Source organism: Sus scrofa, chromosome 12 (assembly GCF_054392235.1).
Source record: "Sus scrofa isolate SSC_HxYL_T2T_F1_AM1 chromosome 12, Sscrofa_HxYL_maternal_Yorkshire_Landrace_v2.0, whole genome shotgun sequence".
Taxonomy (NCBI): Eukaryota; Metazoa; Chordata; class Mammalia; order Artiodactyla; family Suidae; genus Sus; species Sus scrofa.
In genome coordinates this window covers 27583738-27603427 of record NC_139394.1, presented here as the reverse complement: position 1 = coordinate 27603427, position 19690 = coordinate 27583738, and the positions used below count along the sequence as shown (strand labels likewise).

General features: G+C 41.8%; 1 protein-coding gene across 6 annotated transcripts in view; it reads left to right on the top strand.

Moving 5' to 3' along the window:
* Window positions 1-397: 397 nt before the first annotated feature.
* Window positions 398-19690, top strand: part of SPAG9 (sperm associated antigen 9) — a 143813-nt gene continuing 124520 nt past the window's right edge. For all 6 annotated transcript variants that reach the window (XM_021067206.2, XM_021067204.2, XM_084984835.1 and 3 more), the window contains exon 1: window positions 398-881. In XM_021067206.2, the coding sequence (XP_020922865.1) occupies window positions 579-881 (303 nt within the window). In that variant the 5' untranslated portion in view covers window positions 398-578. The remainder of the gene's footprint in view (window positions 882-19690) is intronic.

The following is a 19690-nucleotide window of genomic DNA, read 5'->3' as shown; positions in this document are numbered from 1 at the left end:
CTGTGAAACGAAGGCCAAACTTCTACAGCACTAAGCCTGCTGTGAAGAACAAACGAGAAAACCCTCTGTGAGCTGCAAAAAGTAATAAAATGTTAGCTATGCTAATTCTGGACTGCTAGTCACTCTTCCAGAACCCCTCCCTTTCCTCTGGGATTCGCCCAGCAAACCCCGCCCGGGGCAGCAGTTCTCGCCATCCTCTCTCGCAGACTTTCCCATTGGCGTACCAACGTCGCGCGGCGCCGAGTGTTGACGCCACGCCGCCTCCGCCGGCGCATAGTGACGCATTCGGCCCCGCCCCCGGCCTCGCCCGGCCTCCCGCGGGGCCCCGCCCTACAGGCCGACGCGGCGCGGGTACCGCCCCACGAGTGACGTGTGGCGCGCGCGGCCCGGCCGCCCCGGCAGTTGGTGCAGCGGCGGTTGGGCTGAGTGCGCTCGCCTCACCCCTCCCCTCCTACGGCCCCGGCCCCCACCCCGCCGGGCCCAGCCCCAGCCCTAGCTCCAGCGGCCCGTCCCGTACGGGCCCGAGTCGCTCCTTCAGCCGGTGACGCCCCGGGCAGGCAGGCCGCCCGCCCGCAACCATGGAGCTGGAGGACGGTGTGGTGTACCAGGAGGAGCCCGGTGGTTCCGGGGCCGTGATGTCTGAGAGGGTGTCCGGCCTGGCCGGCTCCATCTACCGCGAGTTCGAGAGGCTCATCGGGCGCTACGACGAGGAGGTGGTCAAGGAGCTGATGCCACTGGTGGTGGCCGTGCTGGAGAACCTGGACTCGGTGTTCGCGCAGGATCAGGAGCACCAGGTGGAGCTGGAGCTGCTGCGGGACGACAACGAGCAGCTTATCACCCAGTACGAGCGAGAGAAGGCGCTGCGCAAGCACGCTGAGGAGGTGAGGGCCGGCCGGCGGGGAGGGCGAGGGCTGGGCCTGAGGGCGGGCCGGGGTCACGGGTCTGTCCCGGGAGGAGAGGAGCGCCGCGGAGGTCTCCTGGGGGCGGGCCTGAGGCCGAGGCCCACCTGACTGAGCCCGGAGGCCGTGAGGTCGCGGAACCACCGGCCGGGTTTGGACCCTGAGGCAGGCTAGTGAGTGTCCAGACGAGGCTGAGATGGGGGAGGAAGCCAGAGCCTGGCTTGAGGGCACCTCGGGTTGGCTGAGAGAGGAGTTTAGGGTGTCCGCTTGCCTGTTGTTTAGGGAAGTTTCCGACCACCGTGTGAGATAGACGGCGATTCAAACTTTTACCGTGGGCTGGGGAAGGGGGGCATTTAAACACTTCTGTCCTCAGTAACTTCCGCTGATTCCAGTACCTTTCCTGGGGGTTGCTGTTTTGGGAAGTTAGAGATCTCCCTCTTTCGGTCAGTTTCTTATTGACGTTTTAACCCTGTTGAGAAGGAGGGGTTTTTTTTGTTTTGTTTTATGTACCATGGTTGACACTTTGTCAACACTTAGATGTTGTATAGCAATACTCTAAATATAGAGAGTGTGCATTTTTATTTTATTGGTAGCCCACATCAAAGTATTCCTTCCTGTCAGGTGGTAACCTTGGACAGTTCCCTTTAAAAACTCTGATAAAGAGGATGGGAGCGCGGTGGGAGGCGGGTTGGAGGTGTAGATGACATCTGGCAACCCTTTTCATAGACTGCAGTTTACAGGTGCACTTGGCTGCCTTCTAACTTTTGCGCCTCAGCGGTGTGACCCCGGTGCCCTCATCTTGTGAACCTTTTGGATTTCTGGACTGCCAGTGATACGTCTTTGACATCTTGAGACAGTTTAAGCATTTTAGTTTTCAGGCTGTGTTGGCGTTATTTCTCTGGAACTTAGTAGTTAATGCAGATGAAGTTAATCATCCTTGTTTCCTGAGCATCTAGCACAACTGGCTAAATACATGGTAATTGAAGGAAGCTAAATAATTATTGAGAGAATGACTTGAAGAAATGAAAGACAACAAAATATTTTCAGAAATATTTGAAAAACTTTAAGGATGTGAGATCTGTTTAGTAGCTAATTTCCTAACACTAAATAGTACAACCATGTAGACTTTTTGTCACATACGCCTTCGTACCAGGTCAGCTAGTTTTTTTCTTTTTTCTTAGGTTTGTATGATGATTTTTAGTTCTGATTTTGTGATCCATTTGTCTCACAGGATTGCCATTGAATTTGCCAAGGAAAATTGGCTTTATTTCAGGAGCATTTCCAAGTATATAGGGAAGAAGGTGTTGAAAAACAATCTAAGGATAGAATCACAATTTCCAGTAATTTATTAGCACTGTTTATGGCAGAGTTCATATACTCCTCATGAAACGACATGCTATATCTTCATGCTCAGACAGGCCCTTGCCAGTGTGTGGATGTACATGGAAAGACAGTGGAATTAACCAAATAAACACACAGGTGAGGAGCAGGCCCAGCATGACCTGTGACCACAGATAAAAGAAATGGATTCCTTCAGCCTTTTTTTTTTTTTTTTTTTTTCTTTTGCCTTTTTTAGGGTTGTACCCGCAGCATATGGAGGTTCTAAGGCTAGGGGTCTAATCAGAGCTGTAGCTGCCGGCCTAAGCCACAGCCACAGCAACGCCAGATCTGAGCCGTGCCTGTGACCTACACCACAGCTCACAGCAACACCAGATACTTGACCTACTGAGAGAAGCCAGGGATTGAACTCGAAACCTCATGGTTCCTAGTCGGATTTGTTTCTGCTGCACCACGATGGGAATTCCATCCCTTCAGCTTTAAACTCCTGTCAGTTCATGTAAACATGGGCAAAATGCCAGGGTCACACGTGCCAGGAAAACCATTTGCTACAGGTTGCGGAATCAGAGGATAAACTGACTGAGCTGCTAGACTGTGGACTATATATTAATTTCTTAAGTAAAACTGGATTGTGATGATCATTGTACGACTATAAATGTAATAAATTCATTGAGTAATAAAAAAAAAGAAAAAATTAAGTAAATGACTTAAAAAGAAGATTATCCTGGAGTTCCTTGTGGTGCAGCAGATTAAGGATCTGGTGGTGTCACTGTAGCAGCTATGGTCACTACTCTGGCATGTATTCCATCCCTGGCCCAGGAACTGCCACATGCCATGGGCATGGCTTAAAAAAGAATAAAAATAGATTACCCAAAGACTTTATTTATAATTTATGCTTTTTCAAATACATCTATAAATCCTTTATAATGAAACCTTTGGGCAAAGGTTCATGACCTGAGAATAGAAAACATTGATGAAATGCTAGATAAGCCAACTTCCAGACCACAAACATAAAATCATCCTGTTAGCAATTTTCACTGGAGATCATAAAACAAGTTTTTTATCCAGTGCTCAGAAATTCAGTCTCTCTGGCTGATATGCAGAAGTGAATTCTGTGTTTAATTTTCTGTGAGTGCTTTGTTTGTGGCCTTTAATACAGAGACTGAGAGTCTGCTTTTATAGCAAAAATGCCTAGGTATTGACTGCTAGAGTGTTTGAAAGCGTGGAAATTGTCCATCATCAGAAAATGTAAAGTAAATTCTAAGCACCTTTGTGCAAATTTAGGAGGATGTTTTAATGATGAGGATGTTTTAGGAGGTGTGAATTCTCACAAGGAATCAGAAATTTAATATTTATTATAGTGACATTACTTAATTTGCATACGTTCTGCTTTTTTATTTTATCTGAAAAAAACTTTTTTTCCTTTTTTTGGTGTCCCTGCGGCATGTGGAGTTCCTGGGACAGGGGTAAGATCAGAGATGCAGTTGCGACCTGAGCCACAGCTGCTGCAGTGATGGATCCTGAACCCACTATGCTGGGCTGGGGATGGAACCAGTGTCCCAGCACTCCACAAGATGCCCATCGCCTCACAGCAGGGACTCCTATTTGAAATTTTTGTGTAAAATTAGCCTGCTGGTTTTGTGAGTCTGTAAATATAAACAGCCTGAAGGAGGGCTGAGTTGAGATAGATTTGTGAGCAGTTTCAAATGCTAATGGAGAAATCTGTCATTTTATTGCTCACCATTTTGGCCTTTGGGCTCCCTGCTTCAGCCATTTATTTTTTTTTCCATTCCTCAACCAAGTCCTGTCTGATATCTTTGCCAGTGCTATTTCCTTGACCTAGAATGCTTCTTCCTCAGAACTTCACCCTAGCTAGTTCCTCACTTTTAGCTCAGCTTATATTTCACTTCTTCAGCTAGACTCTTCTGTCTACTTTACCCAGAGTAAGCCTTGTGAGTCTATGGAAAATTTATCTATAAATTGGTGATTTTAAAAAACATCTGGAGAGAGATGTTCTTGGGAAGAATACGTTAATGTTTTTTGTTTTTGTTTGTGTAAGTTCTGATTCTTTTAAAATAGACATGATTTGTTTTGAATCGTTTAAAAAAGAAAACTTATGGAGTTCCTGTCATGGAGCAGCAGAAACGAATCCAACTAGGAACCATGAGGTTGCTGGTTCCATCCCTGGCTTCATTCAGTGGGTTAAGGATCTGGCATTGCCGTGAGCTGTGGTGTAGGTTGTAGATGCGGCTTGGATCCTGCGTTGCTGTGGCTCTGGTGTAGGCCAGCAGCTGTAGCTTCAATTGTACCCCTAGCCTGGGAACCTCCAATATGCTGGGGATGTCGCCCTAAAAAGCAAAAAAAAAAAAAAAAAAAAAAAAAAAGGAAAACTTCTCTAAAGTAGACAAATAAGTTAAAGAACCTTTTTCTTAAGTATTTAGTTTTAAAGTGAGAGTTTATTTAGCATTATTGGGTGCAGGAAGCTTGTACATAAAAATGACAGTGTTCCCTCTTCATCGTTTTTGATTTTGGAGGCATATATGAAGAGAATGGGTTGAAGGGAGAATATCTTTGTCATGTCATTTTATGACTGCTTTTCTGTGGTTTTTTTATCTAAAAAAACGGGGTGATTAAATACAGAGGTTAGAGAGATTACTGAGAATTTTCTAATTAATTAGCACTTAAAAGCAGTAACAAAATTGATTATATGAAGACTTTAATGAGATTTTTCTTTGGAAGCAGATGAACATGGGAATAAGTGATAAGATTTATGGGCAGGGGGAGTTCCTAATGTGGGTTCGATCCCTGGCACCGCTCAGTAGGTTAAGGATCCAGTGTTGCTGTGAGCTGTGGTGTAGGTCACAGGTGTGGCTCAGATGTGGCATTGCTGTGGCTGTGGTGTTAATGTTATAGTTCTCATTCATAAGAATATTTTAATCAAAAGTGTTAAAGTTTTGATTCGTTTGCAAAATAATTTACAATGCAAGTTCATCTCTTTAATAAACATTTTAAAAAGGAAAATATGACTGGAGTGAAGAGTAATTTTGTATATTTTACTTATATTTACTTATGGTGGCTGTTGAAGACTTGGGATGTTAAAAGTGGAAATTCCGTATTTGCTTCAACATTAAGTTTATTTTGTATCTGTAGCACAGTTGTTATTTAAATTAGTAATTATGATGGTTGTTCAGATTTTTAGCCATAATTCTAAGAAATTTCACTTTGCCATTAGGTAGGTTTTATTCCACTAAAGTGGGACAGTAGGGGAAAGGTAGTTTATATATGTGCACAGATGATCTGTTGGTACAGGAGAACAAACTGCTAGTCTACTGGGTGTTAACATTTGACATAAAGTTTTCAAACACTTTAAAAAAGTGAAGGAGGAGTTCCTGTCATGGCTCAGTGGAAATGAATCTGGCTAGTATCCATGAGGACACAGGTTCGAACCCTGTCCTTGCTTACCGGGTTGAGGGTCTGACATTGCCATGAGCTGTGGTGTAGGTTGCAGAGGCGGTTCTGATCTTGTGTTGCTATAGCTGTGGCATTGGTTGGCAGCTGTATCTCCGATTCAAACCCTAGCCTGGGAACCTCTTCCAAGGGTGCAGCCCTAAAAAAAAAAAAAAAAAAACAAAACACCCAGAAATGTATGTGTGTAAATTCTGTACATTTAGAAAATTTGGTTGGTGATATTTAGTTATTAGTTTGAAAGCAACTTATGAAATTCACTTAGGAATTCTGGCGTGTAGTGATTTGGGATAGTTTAGCCAAAAATGTTTGAACTGAACCATGGAAACTTACGTATTAATCAATATAATAGGGCATTATTCATGTTGAGGATGCAGAATTATTTATTATTAGGAACTTAAAAACACTAATTTGGGAGTTCCCCCTGTGGTGCAGTGGGATTGGCAGCATCTCTGAGCCACCAGGGGAACTCCTTGGAGGTACTTTTTAAGGGTTGGGAGGAAAATCTTCCAGTTCTTCCATATTAATTCCTATTGGTAGATAGAAAAACAAACAGGACACATGAATAATCAGAAAGAACTATTTATTGAGCCAGAAACTGTTTTAGACTCTGGGAATGTGGCCATAAACAAAACAGACAAGGAAGGTAGCTCTTGCTTTCTTAGAGTTTATATTGTATTAAAGAATAAACAAAGCAGTTATTTACAGGTTGTGATAGATGTTACACAGGAAATAAAAAGGGTGATGTGTTGGAGCTCCCGTCATGGCTCAGTGGTTAATGAATCCGACTAGGAACCATGACGTTGTGGGTTCGATCCCTGGTTAAGGATCCAGCATTGCCGTGAGCTGTGATGTAGGCCTGCAGCTGTAGCTCTGATTCGACCCCTAGCCTGAGAACCTCCATATTCTGCAGATGTGGCCCTGAAAAGCAAAAAAAAGGAAGGTGATGTGATGAAGAGTAGAGGTAGGCTCATGAGGTTGGACAAACAGGTTTATAAAAGGGTAAACTGAAGTTCCCTGGTGGCGCAGTGAGTTAAGGATGTGGCATTGTCACTGCTGTGACGGGGGTTTGATCCCTGGCCCAGGAACTTCTGTAAGCCATGGGTATGGCCCAAAAAAGGGTAAGCTGCCCATGTAGGAAATAATTCATTTCACAAGAGTAATTATTTAGATATGAAACTTTAGGCATAATAGAGTTTCTTTTACTCACATTCCTGAAAATACCCAAAAGTAAGTAGCTCTCATAAATTCATTTTTTTCTATTTTCTGTTTTATTCCTTCTCATAGTTGACCTCTCAGCAACATTTGACTCTTTTTTCTTTTTTGGGCCGTACCTGTGGCATATAGAAGTTCTTAGGCTAGGGGTCAAATTGGAGCTGCAGCTGCCAGTGAACATGCATCCTCATGGCTAGTAGTCAGGTTCATTACCTCTGAGCCCCAATGGGAACTCCAGCGTTTGACGTTTTTAGTCACTCCTTAAGAAACATTGTTTTGGAGTTCCCGTCGTGGCTCAGTGGTTAATGAATCTGACTAGGAACCATGGGGTTGCGGGTTCGATCCCTGGCCTTGCTCAGTGGGTTAAGGATCCGGAGCTGCCGTGAGTTGTGGTGTAGGTCACAGATGCGGTTTGGATCCTGCATTGCTGTGGCTGTGGCGTAGGCTGGGGGCTACAGCTCCGATTCGACCCGTAGCCTGGGAACATCCATATGCTGCGGGAGCGGCCCAAGAAATGGCCAAAAGACCAAAAAAAAAAAAAAAAAAAAAAAAAAGAGAGAGATAGAAATGTTGTTTCTCTTGACTTTGTAATCTCTTGGTTTTCCTCTTATTTTACTACTCTGTGGAGTTCTCTTACATTAGTTTTGGTATTCCTTGGTGCTCTAAGATCCTCTGCCTAGCTCATGTTATCCTTTCTGATGGGATTACTTACCATTTGTTGACTATTCCAAAATGTCTATCTGTTTTTTTGTTTTTTTTGTTTTTTTGTTTTTTTGACTTTTCAGGGTCACACTTGGGGCACATGGAGGTTTCCAGGCTAGGGGTCTAATCCGGCCTCCACCACAGCCACAGCAACGCCAGATCCAAGCCGTGTCTACTACCTACACCACAGCTCACGGCAACGCCAGATCCTTAACCCACTGAGCGAGGCCAGGGATCAAATCTGCATCCTCATGGTTCCCAGTCAGATTTGTCCTCTGCGCCATGACGGGAACTCCCAAAATGTGTATCTTATTCATTTAACTGATACTTATTGAGTGCCAACTTTGTGCCTCTTACTGTGTTTTTGGGGAATACAGTGGTGAGTAAAATAGACAGGATTCTTACCTCATGGAACGAATAGCCTACTAAGAACAGCCTATTTTTAAAAATTTATTCATTTTTAAAGTTAACTTTTATTAAAGTATAGTTGATTTACAGTGTTGTGCCAATTTCTGCTAAACAGCAAAGTGTCTTGACTCAATTATACATAATATATATTATTTTAAAATTTTTTTGTTTTTAATTTTATGGCTGAATCTGTGGCATATGGAAGTTCCCATGGGACTGAATCTGAGCTGCAGGTTTCTGCTGGATCCTTTAACCTGATGCACCAGACTAGGGAATCAAACTCACATCTTTGCATGGACCCAAGCCTCTGCAGCTGAATTCTTAATCCACTGTACCATGGCCCAAACTGTGCCTTTTTTATGTTCTTTTCCATCAGGGTTTATTATGGGAAATTGGATATAGTTCCCAGTGCTATACATTAGGACCTTGTCTATCCATTCTAAATGTAATAGTTTGCATCTACTAACTCCAAACTCCCAGTCCATCCCACTCCCTCTTCCCTCCCTCAAGAACAGCCTTTTAAAGCCAGATTTCTCTTTGGAATTTTAGATCCCTATTACTGTTGTTTATTGGATACAGATATCTCCTGAGATGTCCAAAACTGAACTTATCTCCTAAGCTTGATCATCATCTTTTCCCAGTCTTCATGAGGGATACCACCATCTACCTGGACAGGTTCCTTCTCTTTGCTTGCTTGCTTGCTTACTTGCTTGCTTGCTTTCCTTCCTTCCTTCCTTCCTTCCTTGTGGCATGTGGAAGTTCCCAGGGCCAGGGATCTAATCTGAGCTGCAGCTGCAACTTGCAGCACAGCTTTAGCAGTGCTGGATCCTTAACCCACTGTGCTGGGCTGGGGATTGAACCAGCACTGCCAGAGAGACAAGCTAGATTATTAACTCACTGTACCGTAGCAGGAAATCCCTGGTCACCATTCTTAATTGTTCTATCCCTTTCATCTCCATTGCTACCTTCTTTGTTTTCAACTTTCTTTTTTCTTTTTTTTTTTTTGTCTTTTTAGGGCCGCACCCGTGGCATATGGTGGTTCCCAGCCTAGGGGTTCAATCAGAGCTGTAGCTGCCTGCCTACGCCACAGCCATAGCAACTCGGGATCCAAGCTGCTTCTGCGACCTACACCACAGTTCATGGCAACATTGGATCCTTAACCCACTGAGCAAGGCCAGGGATTGAACCCACATCCTCATGGATACTAGTCAGGTTAACAATTGAGCCATGATGGGAACTCCATCAACTTTCATTTTTTATTTATTTATTTATTTTTTTGTCTTTTTAGGACTGTAGCCACAGCATATGGAAATTCCCAGGCTAGGGGTTGAATCAGAACTATAGCTGCCAGCTTACGCCACAGCCATAGCAATGGAGGATCCGAGCCTCTTCATCTGCAACCCACACCATAGCTCACTGCAATGCCGGATCCTTAACTCATTGGAGCAAGGCCAGGGATCAAACCCATGTCCTCACGGATGCTAGTTGGATTGGTTACTGCTGAGCCACAATGGGAACTCCCTGTTTTCTTTCTTTCTTTCTTTTTTTTTTTTTTCGCTTTTTAGGGCTGCACCTGCAGCATTTGGAAGTTCCCAGCCTAGGGGTCGAATATAAGAGCTACAGCTGCCGGCCTATACCACAGCCACAGCGGTTCGGGATCCAAGCCTCATCTGTGACCTCTACCACAGCTCAGGGCATTGCTGGACCCCTGACCCACTGATTGAGGCCAGGGGTCGAACCCACATCCTCATGGATACTAGTCGGATTCATTTCTGCTGGGCCACGCAGGGAACTCCCTGTTATCAACTTTTATTTTTATTTTTTTACATTTAAAAAAAATTTTAATGATTTTTATTTTTTTCCATTATAGCTGGTTCAACTTTTAAATCTAACTGGAATCTCTTTACTCTTCAGATCCATTTTTACTACTCTGAAAATAATTTTCACTACTCTGAGGAGCTGGAACTTTTTTCATGCACACTCAATACCAGGTCTGGCATATAGGAAGTACCATTGACTATTTCTGAATAACTGGATAACTGTAACTGTCCCATACCTAATCTGTCTATTTCCAGTATTGCCACTATATAAACTGCCCATCACATTATCCAGATCTCTCCAAAATGGAAATCTGATCATATAGTTTCCACACTTAAAAGCCATTACTTGCTCTGTCTAAAGTTGTTGAAATCACTAAAGTTCCTAACATACGAAGATTTATAATTTGGCTGCTTTCTTTCTTTATATGTATACATTTTGGCTATGGCTATAGCATGTGGATGTTCCCAAGCCAGGGATCACACCCACACCGCAGCAGTGACATGAGCCACTGCCGTGACAAGGCTAGATCCTTAACTCACTGCACCACAAGGGAACTCCTGGCTGCTCTATATTTTACCAGACTAATCTTCTCTTTTTAGAACCATACTGAACCCCTTGAGTTTGTTAGGCAAAAAGTATTCCCTCCAGGTCTTCTTAAAAGCTTCCTCTCTGTTGGCACTCTTTCTCTTCTGTTTCCTGGCTACCATTATTCATTTTTCAGGTGTCAATTCTGGAATGCCTTTTATGATACCCAAGTATGGATTTAATATCTTCCCATAGCATACTGTCCTTCCCCTTTTGTAGAACTTTCAGTGTTATATCCAGCTAACCTTTTGCTTTAATCCCCCCACTAAACTACTGTGATGCGGTAGGTATTAGATATTTGTTGGTTGGTTGGATGGATAGTTAAGTATGCTAAAGTTCAAATTTCAAAGCCTGGCTATTTAAAATTCTTTTTTGTGCGTTCAAGTTATTGTTCTTACTGTTGGTGCCAAGTTATGCTAAAACTTCCAAAACGGTTCTTCAGTAAGTCCTTTGAGTTAGGCATATACGAAAATGTGACTACTCCTGAGTATAGTTATTGTAGATACTTAACCTACATTGTTTTATACATAGTAGATATTCTGTAAATATTTAGCCATCTGAAAAATTGAAATGTTAAGATCATTAGAACTATTGTCAGAGTAATGTAGGGATTATTTCTGCATTTGCAAATATAGGGCTAGGTGATCTCGAAAATCATGTTAGCACCATGATGCTCCAATATTTTGTTTGTTTGTTTTTTGCTTTTTAGGGCCCACCCATAGCATATGGAGGTTCCCAGGCTAGGGGTCAAATTGGAGCTGTAGCTGCTGGCCTATACCACAGCCACAGCAACACTGGATCCTTAACCCACTGAGCAAGGCCAGGGATCGAACCTGCATCATGGATTCTAGTCAGATTTGTTTCCTCTGCGCCACGACGGGAACTCCTGGTAGACATTTCTAATTAGAATACAACAGTAGTACCCTGTAGTAACAAATAAATGGTTAGTAAGACAACACTGATTTTTTAGAAGAAAAGTTCATCCTGAAGAGTAGTAAACATTTATATCTTAGGCATTGAAATCTATATTGATTAAAAGCATCTTCTAGGAGTTCCCGTAGTGGTGCAGTGGTTAATAAATCCGACTAGGAACCATGAGGCTGCGGGTTTGATCCCTGCCCTTGCTCAGTGGGTTAGGGATCTGGCATTGCCGTGAGCTGTGGTGTAGGTAGCAGATGTGGCTTGGATCCTGCGTTGCTGTGGCTCTGGTGTAGGCTAGTGGCTACAGCTCCGATTAGACCCCTAGCCTGGGAACCTCCATTATGCTGCAGGAGTGGCCCCAGAAAAGGCAAAAAGACAAAATAAATAAATAAAATAAAAGCATCTTCTAGGTCATTATGATATAAATAAACTTTTAAATTTAATTATCAAATCCTCAATTTGAATTTTTTTTGGTTACCTGTTTGCCTAGCCTCATTTTTTGTTACTGCTACCTATTCAAAAACAAATACCTCTTTTTTTTTTTTTGTCCTTTAGTGCCACATCCACAGCATATGGAAGCTCCCAGGTTAGGGGTCAAACTGGAGCTGCAGCTGCAGGCCTATGCCACAGCCACAGCCATACTAGATCTGAGCCGTGTATGTGACTTACACCACAGCCCATGGCAACATGGGATCCTTAACGCATTGAGCCAGGCCAGGGATCAAACACAAGTCTTTATGTATACTAGTGGGGTTCGTTACTGCTGAGCCAAAACAGGAACTCCACAAATACCTTTTAAAAAGTTAAGGAGTTCCTGGAGTTCCTGTTGTGGCTCAGTGGTTAATGAACCTGACTAGTATCCATAAGGATGCGGGTTTTTTTTTTTTTTTTTTTTTTTTGTCTTTTTTGTCCTTTTAGGGCCGCACTTGCGGCATATGGAGGTTCCCAGGCTAGGGGTCTAATTGGAGCTACAGCAATGCCAGATCTGAGCCGTGTCTGCAACCTACACCACAGCTCACAGCAATGCCAGATCCTTAACCCACTGAGCAAGGCCAGGGATCAAACCTGCAACCTCATGGTTCCTAGTCGGATTCGTTTCCACTGGGCCGCAATGAGAACTCCAAGGATGCATGTTTGATCCCTGGCCTTACTTAGTGGGTTAGGGGTCTGGCATTGCCGTGAGCTGTGGTGTAGGTCACAGACGTGGCTTGGATTCCACATGGCTGTGGCTGTTGCTATGGCCAGCAGCTACAGCTCCCGAATCAGCCTCTAGCTTGGGAACTTCCATATGCCTTTGGTAGGACCCTAAAAAGTGGGGAAAAAAAAAGAAAGAAGAAAAAACAGGTTGAGTTCCTGCTGTGGCACAAAGGGTGTCTTGGAGCACTGGCCCAGCACAGTGGCTTAAGGATACAGTGTTGCTTCAGCTGTGGCTTAGGTTGAGGCTCAGCTCAGCTCAGATCTGTCTAGAACTCCGTTTACCGCAGGGTAGCCAAAAAAGAAAAATGAAAAAGAAAAAAAAGTTAAACAATTTGTTTTGAAATGTGGAATCAAATAAATAGGCTTCTGTAAAGTCAGAAAAGTGACTTTTAAAAAAAATTTTTTTGATTATAGTTGATTTACAATATTCTGTCAATTTCTGCTGCACAGCAAAGTACAGCAGACATATGTATATATGCATTCTTTTTCTCATATTATCTTCTATCATGTTCTATCACAAGTGACTGGATATAGTTCCCTGTGCTGTACTGCAAGATACCATTGCTTATCCATTCTAAATGTAATAGTTTGCACAGAAAAGTAGCTTTTTTAAAAAATGATTTTTATTTTTTCCATTATAGCTGGTTTATAGTGTTCTGTCAGTTTTCTACTGTACAGCAAAGTGACCCAGTCACACATACATTCTTTTTTCTCACATTATCATGCTGCATCACAAGTGACTAGATATAGTTCCCAGTGCTAAACCAGAAAAGTAACTTTTTAAAAAAGTCTTGTTTATCTTTGGATCTACTATGGAAATAATCTACTTGTACTTGTTTGATGTGATTTTATTTGGGAAACATTTGACAGAAGTTACCCACTCATTGATTTTTTTGCTTAACAAGTACTGTGTGGGAGTTCCCGTCGTGGCTCAGTGGTTAACGAATCCAACTAGTAACCAAGAGGTTGCGGGTTTGATCCCTGGCCTTTCTCAGTGGGTTAAGGATCCGGCATTGCTGTGAGCTGTGATGTAGGTCACAGACGCTGCTCGAATCCTGAGTTGCTGTGGCTGTGGTGTAGGCCAGCAGCTGCAGCTCCGATTAGACCCCAGCCTGGGAACCTCCATATGCCACGGGTGCGGCCCTAGAAAAGGCAAAAAAAAAAACCCCAAAAATACAAGTACTGTGTGTACAAAGTGCTGAAAGCCTAAGTCAACCCGTAGATGGGTTCACAGAGACAAAGTGGCATTTCACTGGGTTATGTGTCACTGAATCAAAGTACGGGAGATTTGAAAGTGTGTGCTGTATTCAGAGAACAACAACACATAATAATTTAAAAAATATATTTGTCATAAATATTAGTTTTCCATATGTCTTTAAAAAATACACCTGCATAGGTGAGTGGCAAGAGTTGAGGTTGAATAGCTAATTAGAGAGTAAAGGACTGTGTTGTCAAAGTTGATGTTACACACTTTAATGTAGTGTGGTTTATAATTGTGATTCACAGTAATTCAGAATGATGATTCTTACCAACAAAAAGTTAGATTTTATTTGATATGCTTCATTTTAAGGAGGTTGGTATTATGAAATTCTAGAAACTATGACAAAAATGTCTTGGTGCTTCAGTTTTTCTTAAAAATATGATTATAAAAATATTCCATTTCTTAGTAATAATAATCTACTGATAATATTGTTGACATTGAAATTTTCATTTCCCCAACAAACTGCATTTGTTCTAAATAGACTAACTTGAGTTCCCCTCATGGCTCAGTGGTTAATGAACCTGACTAGCATCTATGAGAACTCAGCTTCGATCCCTGGCCTTGCTCAGTGGGTTATGGATCTGGCATTGCCTTGAGCTGTGGTGTAGGTCTGCAGATGTGGCTCAGATCATGCATTGCTGTGGTTCTGGCATAGGCCAGAGGCTACAGCTCCGATTTGACCCCTAGCCTGGAAACCTCCATATGTCATGTGTACGGCCCTAAAAGACTAAATAAATAAATAAATAAGACTTGATTTTTTTCTTTTTGTGAAAATTTAACTTTATGTAGTTGCCACGTTTTTTTCCTTAAAAATTTCTATTGTACTACGGAGTTCCTGTCATGGCACAGTGGAAATAAATCTGACTAGGAACCATGAGGTTGCAGGTTTGATCCCTGCCCTTGCTCAGTGGGTTAAGGATCCGGCGTTGCTGTGAGCTGTGGTGTAGGTTGCAGATGCGGCTCGGATCCCGCGTTGCTGTGGCTCTGGTGTAGGCCAGCAGCTGTAGCTCTGATTAGACCCCTAGCCTGGGAACCTCCATGTGCCACAGGTGTGGCCCTAAAAAGACCAAAAAAAAACCCAAAACAAAACAAAACAAAAATATTGTAATAAAATATACATAAAAATTTATCGTTTAAACAGTTTTTTTGGCCATGCCCGTGGCGTTTGGAATTCCCAGGCCAGGGATTGAACCTGTGCCATGGCAGTGACCTGAGCTGCAGCAATGACGATGCCAGATCCTTACGCTGCTGTGTCATAAGGGAACTTATGGCTGCTCTGTATTTTACCAGACAAGAGAACTCCCTAAACAGTTTTTAAGTGTACAGTTCAGGTACTAAATACATTCATATTGTTGTACAGCCTCATCATCTCAAACTGAGACCCCTTACCCATAGAAGAATATTTCCAATTTCCCTCATCCTAGCTCCCGGAAACCACTATCCTGTTTCTGTCTGAATGAATTTGTCGTAGGAATCTCATAGAAATGGAATCATATAGTATTTGCCCTTTTATGTCTATTCTGTTTCACTTAGCATGTTTCCAGGGTTCAGCCATTTTGTAGCATGTACCATAATTTCTTTCCTTTTTAAGACTAAATATATATAAATGGTCTTATCCGATAAATGATTTGCTAATGTTTTCTCCCATTCTGTGGGTTGTCTTTACTTTCATGATGATGTCCTTTGAAACACAAAAGTTTAAAAATTTTTTTTTAGGGCCACACCTGGGGCATATGGAAGTTCCCAGGCTGGGAGTTGAATTGGAACTGTAGCCACTGGTCTATACCACAGCCACAGCAACACAGGATCCAAGCCTTGTCTGCGACCTATACCACAGGTCACGGCAACGCCATATCCTCAACCTACTGAGCAAGGCCGGGGATCGAACCCTCAACCTCATGGTTCGTAGTTGGGATTCCTTTCCACTTTGCCATGACGGGAACTCCAAGCCAGGCTTTTATTCATGGTACTTCTTTAGACAACTACTGTAGTCAGAGTTACTATTTATTTTTTCTATTTTTAAAAGATTTATTATAGTTGATTTACAATGTTGTAATAACAGTTACTCTTTTAAAGATTGTGTTTGTTTTTGTTGCTTTTGTTTGTCTCTTGGCATCTTTCTCTAGTAAGCAACAATTTCTAGAGACTTTGTTTTTACACTTAGGGAGCTTGCCTTTTCAAAGTATACATTTGTTTTTCTTCCTAACAGTGGGGCAAAAGAGCCCCTAAAAGCCATCTGGACTTGAAAGCATTTTGCTTCATCACAAAGCTTGCTCTTTTTAGGTCCTGACATGAATCTGTATTGTCTACTGCTTTTTTTTTTTTTTTTAAACTGTGTCTAGTTGTCTCCCAGGAGAGTTATGTCTGAGTTATATTTGTTTCTGGCCAATTAGCTGTTGAGAGGGATAAGGGCTATCTACTGAAGATGTATTTATAATACATACCCATTGGTGGGCTCTTACTGTGTTGTCCCAACACTTTTTGTAGTAATAAATGAAAACCTTTCGGTTATATTGAGAACTATTTGTTAGAAATCCCTTTAAGATATAGGAAAGAATGGAGTTCCCAGTTAGGACTTGGTGTTGTCACTGTTGTGGCTGGAGTTGGATCCCTGGCCTGGGAACTTTTGCATGCCCTGCGTGTGGCCAAAACAAACAAACCAAAGATATAGGAACGAGTTAAGTCTATCAGATTAAATCTGTTTTGTATAGTCTTTTATGGGCTCTTTGGAATGGATCCAAACTTCTATATCCTACTTCTGAAATACCTCACTCCTGTATTTTAGCTTTTACCTTTAACAGATCTAATATACTGTCATGGTGTGTAGCATGAATGTATATAATTTAAAAAAAGGGGAATTATCCTTTCACATTGATTTTCCTCTCCCTCAGTATCGCTATTTCAGGGTTTGTTTTTTTGGTTAACTACATTTAGAAAAATGCTCATAGTCATTTTTGGTTAGATAAATGGTAATATTAATGCTTGATATGTCAAGCTTTTCTAGTATGAAATGCTTCTGTTGAAGAGGTGTAGGCTTGTAGATTGCATTTCCTTCTATATTATTTTAAAATGTGTAAATAATCCATGTTTATAGTAAAAAAAGAGAAAACCCTAGCAGCTTTAGACTACTTAAGAATAAGGCTATTAACATGCAGCTCTGAGCTTGTGAAAGGTGGTTCTTGCAAATGGAGATGTGCTTTAGGTGTAAAATACACATCCACCTCTGAGGACTTAGTAGCAAAAAATGCAGAATGTCTCATGGATCATTTTTCATTTTGGATATACTGGGATAAATAAAACACGTTAAAATAAAAAAATAATGGAGTTCCCGTCGTGGCGCAGTGGTTAACGAATCCGACTAGGAACCATGAGGTTGCGTGTTCGATCCCTGCCCTTGCTCAGTGGGTTAACGATCTGGCGTTGCTGTGAGCTGTGGTGTAGGTTGCAGACGCGGCTCGGATCCCGCGTTGCTGTGGCTCTGGCGTAGGCCGGTGGCTACAGCTCCGATTCAACCCCTAGCCTGGGAACCTCCATATGCCGTGGGAGCGGCCCAAGAAATAGCAACAACAACAACAACAAAAGACAAAAAAGACAAAAAAAAGAAAAAAAAAATAAGGCTATTAAAAAAGGTAGTCATCCTAAATTTCACCACTGATAAACAGTCATTTTAATATATGCCTCCAAAGCTTTTCTTTTTCCTATCTACTTATTCTTCCAGTTTATCAGTGTATAAAAGTAGGATTACATTATATATAAGGTTATATATCAAAGCTCTTAAAGCATGATAAAAGTAACACTTTGCATACTTTTTTTTTCAACATTGTAAGTCAACTTTATTTCAATACAAATTTTAAAAATATATTACCTTAGGATTTTTTTTTTATAGTTGTACAATGATCATCACAATCCAATTTTATAGGCTTTCCATCCCACAACCCCAGTGCATCCCCCTACCCCCCAAACTTTCCTTTGGAAACCATATGTTTTTCCAAGTCTGTTGAGTCAGTATCTGTTCTGCAAAGGAGTTCATTCTGTCTTTTTTTCAGATTCCACATGTCAATGAAAGCATTTGATGTTGGTGTCTCATTGTATGGCTGACTTCACTTAGCATGATAATTCCTAGGTCCACCCATGTTGCTAAAAGTGCCGGTATTTCGTTCCTTTTAATGACTGAGTAATATTCCATTGTGTATATGTACCACATCTTGATCCACTCCTCTGTCAATGGACACTTAGGTTTTTCCATGTCTTGGCTATTGAAAATAGTGCTGCAGTGAACATCGGAGTACATGTATCTTTGCGAGTCATGGTTTTCTCTAGATAGATGCTCAGGAGTGGGATTGCTGCATCAAATGGTAGTTCTGTTTTTAGTTTTCTGAGGAATCTCCATACTGTTTTCCACAGTGGTTGCACCAATTTACAATCCCACCAACAGTATAATAGGGTTCCTTTTTCTCCATACCCTCTCCAGCACTTATTGTTTGTAGACTTTTTGATGATGGCTATTCTGGCCAGTGTAAGGTGGTACCTCATAGTGGTTTTGATTTGCATTTCTCTAATAATGAGTGATGTTGCACATCTTTTCATGTGTGTTTTGGCCATCTCTATGTCTTCTTTGGAGAATTGTCTGTTTAAATCTTCTGCCCATTTTTTGATGGGGTTGTTTTTTTTTTTTTTTTGGTATTGAGCTGCAGAAGGTGTTTATACATTTTGGAGATGACTCCCTTGTCAGTTGATTCATTTGCAAAGATTTTCTCCCATTCTGTGGGTCGTCTTTTCATTTTGTTTAAGGTTTCCTTTGCTGTGCAGAAACTTTTAAGTTTAATTAGGTCCCATTTGTTTATTTTTGTTTTTACTGTCATTACTCTAAGACATGGATCTGAGAAGATGTTGCTGTCATTTATGTCGGAGAGTGTTTGGCCTATATTTTCCTCTAAGAGTTTTATAGTATTTGGTCTTATATCTAGGTCTCTAATCCATTTTGAGTTTATTTTTGTATATGGTGTTAGGGAGTGTTCTAATTTCATTCTTTTACATGTGGCTGTCCAGTTTTCCCAGAATGACTTATTGAACAGGCTGTCTTTTCTCCATTGTATATTCTTGCCTCCTTTGTCATAGATTAGTTGGCTGTAGGTGTGTGGGTTTAATTCCGGGTTTTCTATCCTGTTCCACTGATCTAGATTTCTGTCTTTGTGGCACTACCATATGGTTTTGATGACTGTTGCTTTGTAGTATAGTCTGAAGTCAGGGAATGCATACATTTTTATAAGGACTTTTTCTTTTCTGGCTCCCTTGCAGCATATAGAGTTCCTTGGCTAGGGGTCAGATCTGAGCCTCAGTTGGCACCTACACTGCCACTGCAGCAGTGCTGGGTCCTTTAATCCACTGTGTGGGGCCAGGGAATTGAACCTGTGTCTTGGTGCATTTGTAAAGCAACTCAGGAAATGTGTGTCAGATACTTCAGAGGGGAACTAAAGCAGAATGTGAAGGAAGGGCCTGTCCCTGGAAGGCCCCATAGGGTTCTGCTCAGTTACAATCCCCTACTTTTCTTTTTTCTTTTCTTTTTTTTTTTTGGCCATACCTGTGACATGTGGAAGTTCCTGGGCCCGGGATCAAACCTGTGTCACAATGGTGATTCTGGATCCTTATCTTGCTAGGCCACCGGAGAACTCCTCCCCTCTTTTCTTTCTTTCTTTTTTTAAATTTTAAATGATTTTTATAGTTTCCATTATAGCTGGTTTACAGTGTTCTATCAGTTTTCTACTGTATAGCAAGGTGACCCAGTCACACATACATATATACATTCTTTTTTCTCATATTATCCGCCATCATAAGTAACTAGATATAATTCCCTGCAGTATAGCAGGATCTCATTGCT